General features: G+C 37.2%; 1 protein-coding gene across 1 annotated transcript in view; it reads left to right on the forward strand.

The window, feature by feature from the left end:
- LOC104494009 (low-density lipoprotein receptor-related protein 1B-like) overlaps positions 1 to 10,519 on the forward strand; it is a gene marked incomplete at its 5' end in the record, with an annotated part of 136,594 nt that overhangs the window by 2,053 nt on the left and 124,022 nt on the right. Inside the window, 4 exons of the mRNA XM_010136787.1 lie at positions 4,349 to 4,477; positions 7,056 to 7,175; positions 8,169 to 8,282; positions 8,480 to 8,629. Of these exons, the coding sequence (XP_010135089.1) occupies positions 4,349 to 4,477; positions 7,056 to 7,175; positions 8,169 to 8,282; positions 8,480 to 8,629 (513 nt within the window). The remainder of the gene's footprint in view (positions 1 to 4,348; positions 4,478 to 7,055; positions 7,176 to 8,168; positions 8,283 to 8,479; positions 8,630 to 10,519) is intronic.

Consider the following 10,519-nt stretch of genomic DNA (forward strand, 5'->3'; position numbering starts at 1 on the left):
AGGAATGAATACTGTTGTTTAATGAGCAGCTGAAGAGCAAGAAGGGTGCTTCTGCTAAGGGCAATCTTTATTCTCCCTCCCATCATATGCCTTTCATCAGCAGTAACAGTTTTGTAACTGAATGATGGCTTAACTGAGTTGCTTGACTGGGAATTAGGATTTTTTGCTTTAAACCTAGTTTTGGTTGGATCAGCAAGCAGAGCTCATTCAGCTTGACGCTGCAAGATCACTAGAGCCAGTTAAAGCCAACTAGTGAGAACAGAAGGCTGTGGTGAGGTAAAGGGGAGAACTAGACTTTTAAGTATTGATGTGATTTTTAAATTGGCTCAAGGCATCCTTAGGGCTGGACGCCAGTCCTTCAGAATCAGATTCCTAGGCTTGGCAGCTCAGCTACGAGCTTTGCAAAGACCCTGTAATTAGCTTTATACCATACCAAGCTAGTCACTTGGTTATTGTATCTAAAATTTAATCCTAAATTTTTTTTTGCCTTGTTTATTTTGGATCCACAGCTTTGCCTTTTTCTTAATTTCCCAAAATATTGCTATTAAATGAAACCAAATGCATTCTTTAATTATGCATATAAACAGTATAATCATCCAGGAGCTACCAACACGTCTCAGACGTGAGCCGCTGCACATTTTATTCTGCACTTTCACACGCTTCATAGTTCACCTTCCTTTACCTTTGGCTCACACGTGCGTGGTGGTTGTTAACTATGTGTTTACATAGTGCGGTATTATTAGAACACTGAGATTTCAAAGAAGGACCTAATTCTATAATTAAATAGGTGAAAGTATCAGGGTTGTAAGTCTTATCCTTCACAAGACGCAGCAGAAAAGTAGTGTACATCAACCCTGTATTACCTTTACTGCTCTACCCAGAACCTGCTTTGTCTAGCTGCGTAACTGAGATACAATGAATTTTACAGATGATTTGCAAGGATCAAGATTTCAATTTAAGCTATAACACCGTTTCAGAGTAGCAGACTCGTGGTCTACTAACAGAATCCAGTGATCAATGGAGATTGTATGGACATGAATCTGATAATTAATGGTTCAAAGATATTAATTAAGACTTCACTAGTTTACAAAAATATATTTTCCACTAGAGCCAAATGTTTCTGCTTTATGCAGATGGAATATTGCCACTGGGCTTCTCTAACAACCTTATTTCACCCTCGCGCACTGTCAAGTTTTACTAATTTTGATTATTCAAGAGACTACTTGGAGCTGTAAAATGTCGCTAAGTTCCATTGCCTACCAGCCTGCTCTTGGTCTTGTGGGTCAGATCTATCACTTGCTCAGCTAGCGTGCTCCCATCCCTTTACCCATGAGACAGAGTGAGATGAAGTACAGAAGTTGCTAAAGACTTGGAATTAACTACTGCCGCCTTCTCTGAATCTGGCAAGGAATTTTATTTTTTTTTACTTCCTCACAGCAGAGCAGAAACCTTATTGTAAATAAAGAAGAAAAGATGAAATTGTAGCAGGTTAAAAGTTTTTCAGTGCTAGGTTAAGGTGTTTATATCATAAACATTTCGGTTTCCTAGATTAATCAGAGAAAAAGCAAAGAAGAGTTGGAATTCTTAATGTCTGGAGCAGTAAGGAGACAAATCTTTCCCTGATCCTCATTTTATCTTCCTTAAATGTGTATTTTTACGGGTGTAATTTATTTCATGTGGTGATTGATTGAAACTTGTTGCACGAATGCAGTAGAAGTCCTGGTTTGTTTGGGGGTGGGAGAGTAAGATGGCTGCTGGCATCCCAAAGAGATTGAAGAAAACCACAATCAAGATGAAAAAAATGCAACTGCTCTTACAGTAGCAAGATACTAGTTAGTAATAGTTATGGTCTTTATGTATCCATCATAGTTCCTACTGAGATAGATGAAAGTACCTCCATGCATCCATCGGGTCTGTGTAGGGCAGTATCAGATGAGTTACTGAAGTTGAACCTTAATTAAAGGTTCGCTTGTGTTAAGGGTCGAGGGGCCAAGGCAGATAATCCCTCGGATCCCTTAACGATTCTCCTCTGTCTGGCTAGAGACAAAAGGAGTTTAAAGGGGAAGGAAGAAATTCACACCTCGGTCTGCATTTGGAAAACTGAAACAAACTTTTAATAAACAATAAAACCACACGACTACACACACACACATATATATAGGCACAAACCGAGAAAAAGGGGAAAAAAATGAAGAAGAGAGGACTTAGATAGTTAGAGTTCTGTAGCAGCCTTGTTCGAGGTCAGGGTTCTGGGCAGGTGGGAGTGAAGGCTTTTGCCCTTCTGCTCCACGGCTGCATCCCAGACGGAGCGAAGTAAAATTCTGTCTGCGGCGAGAGGGAAGGGGGGGGTGGGGAAGGAGCCCCCCACGCGAGCAAGGGGAAAAAAACTGCAGGGAGAAAAACCCTCCCTGTGCAGAACAGCCGGGAGTCCGAGTATTCTCACCCGATTTCAGACAGTACGGGACTCACGGCAATAGCAGTTCAGAGTCTGTAGTCCGATGCAGGCCCTCAGGTCTCGGTCTGGGTTCGGCCTAGTCAGGCCTAGTCGGCGGCAGAGCAGATTTGTGGGAGCCCTCTCTTCGTGAAAGTCCGGAAGCCCGAGAGAGAGATCTGCCCTCTGCCTGCTGCTTTTAAAGCCTCCCGACGTAACGTTTCACCTGACCCCCTTAACCAATTAAATGCGGAATTATCGTATTTGCATGGAATAATTCTATATGTCCATTACCCAAAACAAGGAAGTTTCAGCTCAAACCAGGACAGTAGTTGTGATTAATTTTTAAAGTTATGGCAGAAACAAAATTAATAGCTATCAAGGCACAAAATAGTTGTGCACATAATTTATTTTATAATATTATATGGTATTTACATTTTCCAAAAATGGTACAAGTCTTAAAAATAGCTAAAACCATGTTCAAATCCTATTCTAGACCATGATGTGAGATTCCATCTTCTCAGTTATTTTGTAGAATGTTTGCAGGAAGTGTTTGTCTGAATTATTAGTTAAAAGGAAACAAGAAAGAAAAAGACTTAGATATTAAATGTGGGTTTAACTTGTGAGGTATTTACATTTTCCAAAAATGGTACAAGTCTTAAAAATAGCTAAAACCATGTTCAAATCCTATTCTAGACCATGATGTGAGATTCCATCTTCTCAGTTATTTTGTAGAATGTTTGCAGGAAGTGTTTGTCTGAATTATTAGTTAAAAGGAAACAAGAAAGAAAAAGACTTAGATATTAAATGTGGGTTTAACTTGTGAGGAAGGATGGAAACAAGAGGCACTGTAGCTGAGATCAAAAGTTTCTTCGTAACGCAGCTGAAAGGGATACTCAGTAAAATTAAAAATTAGCAATTCCAGATGAGACAAGGAATTAACTCTCCTTTCAAAGTGTAATTAGACTATAAAACTTACTGCCAGTCAAGATTCTGGGACAAAGCTTCAGTAAAATTCAAAGGAATTGCATGATTGTATGGGTAATAAGACTGCCCAGACTACTTCCTTCTCAACAAAGGAGGAGTTTCGAAAGGCATTAACATGTTTTGTTTCTGAAAGTTGGGGTTTGAAGCAATCTTTACGAGGGTTTCCAGTCAGACTTGACCTACGCGTACATTTTGATCTCCCCGCACACACACATCTTTCTCTAAAGATCGCAGTCTAAGATGCTGAGCTAGGTGAGCTGCAGAAGTAATTAAGATCATGGTTCTTACAATGCAAAAAAATTGAGGAAAAAGAGAGAAAATTGCTGCAATATACTTGATTGGAATTTAAAGGACTATATAAATCATATTCAAGATCAGATCTCACCTTGTCCAGAATTTTCAGCACCTCTTCTATGTTGTTCTTTGTTTGTATCAAATCTAGAAATGTTTTCAGTTTATACTGGCTTGACTTCTGCATTGGTTCTTCGACATTGTTTTTTCCTGAATTTGTGCTGAAGTAATTATGATGGAAAAAAAGAAAAGAGCATACTAATTAGGTATCATTTCCCTGTTGTTCTGGAGTTCTTCTCAAGAGGAAGAATAGGAGATGTGTATCTTTTCCTTTCTCTCATTTAATATTTTGGTTAGAACCCTACACATGAAGCAAATGTACCTGCTATCATGAACTTCATGACCAAATTATTGTGTCAAATTTGTGATTCTTTTTTAGTTTCTAGCTGAACTAATAGAAAATCTTGCTTTTGGATGTGCTACATTGAAGAGATTTTTTTTTTTTTAAAGATCTAGTAAGAAACGGTCTTTGTTCTTACGTTTTCAAAAACTGTATAGAAGATACTTTAAATGCGACCAACATTTGTCTTATTTTCACTAAGCTATTAAAAGTTATGTGGTAATGTGATTTATTTTTAGCTAAAAATTCTACTTGCAACATTTATTCTGAGTTTGAATGTGGAAATGGTGAATGCATAGATTATGAGCTGACATGTGATGGCACTGCTCATTGTAAGGACAAGTCTGACGAGAAGCTTTTCTACTGTGGTAAGTATTTCCAGATGTTTCACCGTCACTTTTTTTGTTTGTTTGTTTTTGTTTTTTCCATGCTTATATTGGTCCCTTTGTGACTTTTCTACTTATTTATACCAACTGCTCACCAAGATGCACAAGAAGAAAATGGTAACTCGCACATCAAAACCTCAACATAATATGGATAGAATTACTTAAGCTTGAACGTATTTTCCTTGCAAACTGACATATATTTAATAAAAGGCATCTCAAATGTTCTCATATATCATCTCTAAAACACAAATAATGAAAAACACAGCTAGCTGATTTTGTGAGGATGAAAACTTCAGTATTTTCAGCTTTAATTGAGAATTTTTATTTAGTGTTCTGTGTTTAATAAGACTTTCTCTGGCTAGAAGACACTAAAATAGAGGTATTAAAAAATACAAAGTGACTGTGTAATAGTTATCTTTCCACACAATTTTCTATGTATAATACCATTATTCTTCACACCAATCAATCTACCTCTTGCAGCAAGGTAGACTCAAGGGTGTCCAATCATTCCTTTAATACTTTTCCAAGAGATTCTATTGTTATCTATTTGCCCTAATAATCACTAACTGAATCACTTCCAGATTTTGTGTCCAGCTGAGTTTGCCTGCTGCAGGGTCTAAACCACTACTCTTCAAATATTTTTCCTGCATCACTGAGTCACCTTAATGAATTCCTGTATCCCGCACATTAGGTGAAATCGCCTTCGCTGTGTGTCTGTAACTCTTGACCTTTATCTTGTTCTGTGTATCCATCCCACAACCTTGGTATCTCTTCGGTCGTGTCATTTCAAACCCAAGCATTATGTTTATACCTGACACCTCTGTACTTTTATGAAAATGTCTGCTTTAATTCCTGCAGTTCACCTCTGCCATTTTAATAGCCAAGGTTGACACTGAAAAAAAGAAATGCAATAGCTTTCTTTCTTTTTTTTCCAACTTAAATTAACAAAACAATCTGATATAGCAACTGATACTATGCCTTTTTTTTCTTCTTTCATCTTCAATTTATGTCCCATTAGCTTTCAGATTTCAATCTGATAATTGCTTTGATAATGTCATGTAAAACTAACTGTAACATTCCATCAGATCATCTACACTCTAAGGAGGCTGGTTTGTTTGATCCTGAAAAAAGATAACACAAGACAAGGAAATAAGAATCTAGAATATGCAAAACACTGCTAGTTACCAGGACTGTCACTTGAATTACAAGTGACAGCCTCAAAGCACTGAAAAGTACATGACTTATGTCTGTGAATTCCTTCTATAGGTTCCCCTACTAAGTATGTGTTGACATATTTATATTCATGTATTGCTTAGACGTGAGAAGTAGTTAAAAAAAAAACCCACAAAACAAAACACAAAAACCAACCAAACAAACAAAAAAAATCAAAAAACCTCCAAACACAGAAGAGGACACCACCACTAAACCACCCAGACAGCTCTATATCTGTATGGATACAACCTCTTTGTCTCTACTATTAATTTTGGTCATTTAGTTCATTCACAGTTAATGGAAGAAAGACTAAAGTTTCATAGAGTTTCCTTTGCTTTGTTGGGAGAGGAGGTTGAAGGAATAGAGAGAAAGTCATCTGGGAAGAAATAAGAAAGTTGTAGCTGGTGAGGAATCTCAAAATGCTCGCTCTTCTCTTTCCAGAGAAGTTTTCTTATGTCGGTAGTTTGAAGTTTACTGAGCTACTAAAGAATTATTATATTGTATTCTATAATACTGAAAAAAAAATTGTTGGATCTTGCATTTATCTTTCCATGGATTTGCCACAAATTTTTTTTAAGGGTGCTATGTTAATTTGTAGTGTGGCAGTGTACGTTTCGCCTGCTTTAAATCAACCGTGCTGGACTTTCTGCTACACGTTGGAAAAAGCAGGAAGAACTGTGGGTCTCTCATGCACTGGGTCATATGCAGTACGTTGTTTTCTGAATCTGGTGAAGTCCAGGATGCTGGACTCATTGATTAACTAACCCAGTGAACGATACTGATTTATTATTGTGCCGTGACTTCTACAACGGTTAGGGCTTCAGAAAATCAATCCTGATTTTTCCAACATTTCAATGTATGTAAAATTTGCACATTTTTCAACAATACCTACTTGTGCAGAACACTTACAGTACTGGTATTCAGAAATCCAGAAACTTTTTTGCTACTATTTTTTGTTATTTTACTCTCCACTTATTTGTAATTTTTTTTAGGGCACATTTGGTGTGTTTCATTCTGTGTGATAGAATTGCTGATGCTACATGAAAACAGTGTCGTGTGTCTGACAGAAGTGTGTCGAAACAAATGCTCATGGGATTTTTATACCACACGATAATGAAAACCAGGAATTAGGCTTTCCTTTTCATTTTTTATCATCATTTTGTTATTTTTGATCATGTTTTTATTTATTATCCTTTATCTGTTTATCAGACCAAGTTCATCTACTGGACAGTAAATGAAAAAAATTCATTTAAAAAGCTTTTCTGGAAACTCTGGGTTTAACCAAAGGCTGCTATTATTATATATCAAATGTCTAAGTGAAATAATGTGCTTGTACTTAACTTTTCAGAAAACAGAGGCTGTCGAAAGGGATTCAAGCCGTGTTCTAACCGTCGCTGTGTTTCAAGTAACAAAGTATGTGATGGTGCCAATGACTGTGGTGACAACTCTGATGAATTTGACTGTAAAGGTAAATGACACTTCCAAGGTGATTTCAGAATATCTCTCTGTAAATACTTAGTCAGTAAATAGAAGTAGCTGTAAAATGAGTATAACTTTATTAGAGTTGCAGGTGCTGGGATTCATTTTGCTAGAATTATGAAACAAGCAGGCGCACACTGGTATGTTTGGGAGAGCATATGCTGGGATTGAGATGAGGACTGGGTTTGGTTTACACCTGCAGTCCTCTAGAAAGAAGAGAGGTTTTGGCTGTGCAAAACTCAGAAAATACATTTGCTGCTTCTGTGAGGTAATAAATGTCACTACGGACAGAAGGGTTGAAAGACAGCTTTCTCTGCTTCTGCCGCACTGCTGCTTTTTTTGATGTAGCTACCATTCTGTTTCTTTGCTTCTCCAGTGCATGGCAAAGTCTGTGCCCTTTGCAAGACTTACTAGAATTGTCGTCCTTTTTCTGTCAGAATTGGGTTTATGTCTTAAAACATGAATATTTATCTGTACATCGACCAATGAATAAAGACTAGCTAGCAGACAACACAAATCCTTGGTTACAATTCAGAAGGGGAAATTCATCCACAATATATAGCTAAAACCGATGTAGCTGTAGTAACTGTAATTTTTTTGAAAGCGCTGCATGGTTTTTAATCCTCTAGCTGAGTATGAGTAGAGATAAAAGCACACAGGTAAAAAACTGGTGTTGCATTAAGGAAATCTGAGGGATGCAGAGATGGTTCTGAAAGGGCTGCTTCCTTCCTCACATGGAGATTATCTCAAATCGACGTGAATTATCTAGAGAGAGACTTTTTGACTCAAAAAATAAATTTAAAAATTAGCAACTTATGCTTTCAAGTTTTTTAGACCTAGTATTTCTACCAAATTTTTAGCTATGGAAAGTACAGTGTGTTCTGAAAGCCTCATTCTAAAAGGTAGAAGATTTAAATATAATATCCATCCGAAGAGTCTGCTCAGTGCACAAATTTACATCTTTTATAACCATATGTCCTAGATTCAACATGCGCTTCGACAGAATTCCGTTGTGCAGATGGGATTTGCATTGGAAAATCTTCACAGTGCAACCAGATCATTGATTGTGCGGATGCTTCAGATGAAAAGAACTGTAGTAAGTTTGTGTTTGCGCTTCGCCGTAGCATCTGTTCCGTGGTCGCTCCTCGTTGTATGGCAGCTAACGCATAGTCACCACTAGTTGGATAGCCGCAGCTGCGAGGTCCGCGCAAACTCCAGCTAAAGCTGAAAACCAAACTGTAAGGCTCTCGATCTGTATGAGGTGTGATATAGTACTGCGCTGTCTCGTTCCAGATAATACAGACTGTGCTTACTTCTATAAACTGGGAGTAAAATCTTCAGGATTTATTAGCTGTAATTCAACTTCGCTTTGTATACTGCCAGAATGGCTGTGTGACGGATCTAATGACTGCGGGGATTATACAGATGAGCTCAAATGCCCAGGTAACTGAAAAAGAAAAAAAAAAAGAAGAAAAAAAGTTATTTACTTTTTTGAAAAATATATTCCTATATTTCTGTTTCTTTTTGTTTTTCTAATTGTGTTGCAAAATGTTTATTCAGTCAATACTGGATTATTAATCAAGGAGATTAATATAACACTGAATGCAGGCTTTTTCACCAATCTTAACTTTGTGTTTCATTAGATTATACAAATTATTACTGTATTTCTCTGCAGAAATCTGTAATGTCTAGCTTTCTATTTCCTCCCGGTTAGGTCTGTCATTAGTTGTTTTAATGTACATAACACATCAGTGATTAGTATAGCAGATGAGACCTTCTCTCGGTGCAAATACATTGTAATTTTTTGATTGTTTTCACAATTGGCTCACACTGGAATGTAATTGTCTTCCTGTGACCAATACTCCTCTCTTCTAAGAATTAATATTTGTTAAAAGTACATATTTACTAATTAAAGTTATTAATCTGTAAAAAAAGAAAAAAACCCACTTTTGATTTTGGGTAGATAAATACCATCCAATTTTTGCCACACAATTAACATTATCTGATTATTCCCATGTCACCAGAAGCCTCTGTTAGAATTCTCATATATTTTGTGCCTGCTTGATTTATGAAAGTATTATCAGGGTCCGGAAGGAACTTAGAACTTCAGCACTAATGTCAATCAACCTGACATTAAGAGCTTTCATCCTTCCTGTAAGTCAGATGCACATTAAATTCTGCCATTCTAATCTCCATATTCTCCAGATTATCTCTTAATTCTTTAGAATTTGCTGTGTATAACACTTCAGTGAGCTCAAAATAGCTTAGAGTTACTGTATTTCCTTTGTCTATAGGGGTTTTTTTCCAGACCAAAAAAGATTTTGAGGGCAGTGTGCTATAGCTTCAGTAAACTAATGTTGCATAAGTAAACTAATGTTGCATTTTACTCCATCGTCCATTTATTTGTATTACTTTATTCTGTCTTCCCAATGTGTAACAAAAAGCTCCATCATTTTAATGTGTGACTAATTGCCTGGATCATTCCTCCCTTCATTCCGAAGCGGTACCATTCCAGTTCAACCCACATGTGCTTTCCTTGCCATTTCATCCAAAACTGTCCAACTTTGGCACATTAAGTTTTTGAGTGTTGTTTCTTTTATGAATATAATTAACAGTCTTCGTTCAGTGTCATTGTTCTTACAGAAAATTAAGGCAAAATATTTGTTCAGGGGTGGCTATACTTAGGCAATCTTTAGGATCTACCCAGTCATCATAGACATCCCACTTCTTTCTTTCTTTCTTTCTTATTTTCTATTCATACAGATGTAGAAGCCATAAATATGATAAATTGAACTTCTTTTTAAGAGCGAGAGGAAAAAACAAGACCAGTGTCGATAGCCCAAATACGTTGAGGGAGTAATAGAAACCTTGGCAGGGAGCTTCAGAGATCTCCAAAGCTTGGAGTGTGCCACAGTTTTCCAGGCAAAGACCTTGGTTGACATTTGGAATACAACCTGTGCCACGCATTAGACTAATATTTGTGCTTACGTAATGAAATTAAATATCCGATATGTTTTCTTTCCTCGCACCTGTTTTCTAAGCATTTGTAACAGTAACATCGTAAATGAATTTCGCACTCTGCAATTAAAAAGGGGAGGAAGGAGGACTTTAATTTGTGATAAAGTCTAAGTCTCTGTCTCCAGCATCAGCGATATAGCTCCAGTTAGTGCGTGCATTGGGTTTGTAGCTTGTCCTAGAGAATGTGACAAAACCACTGCCACAGTTAGGTTATCTGGGAGATGACAGCAGATAGATCAGAAGGGCAATTTCTTCAGCTGGTGTAAGACAACAAGAAATGGTGATCTACATGAGCCCTCAGCCTGTAAACTGAAC

This window comes from Buceros rhinoceros, unplaced genomic scaffold (genome assembly GCF_000710305.1).
Source record: "Buceros rhinoceros silvestris isolate BGI_N320 unplaced genomic scaffold, ASM71030v1 scaffold8090, whole genome shotgun sequence".
Classification (NCBI taxonomy): Eukaryota; Metazoa; Chordata; class Aves; order Bucerotiformes; family Bucerotidae; genus Buceros; species Buceros rhinoceros.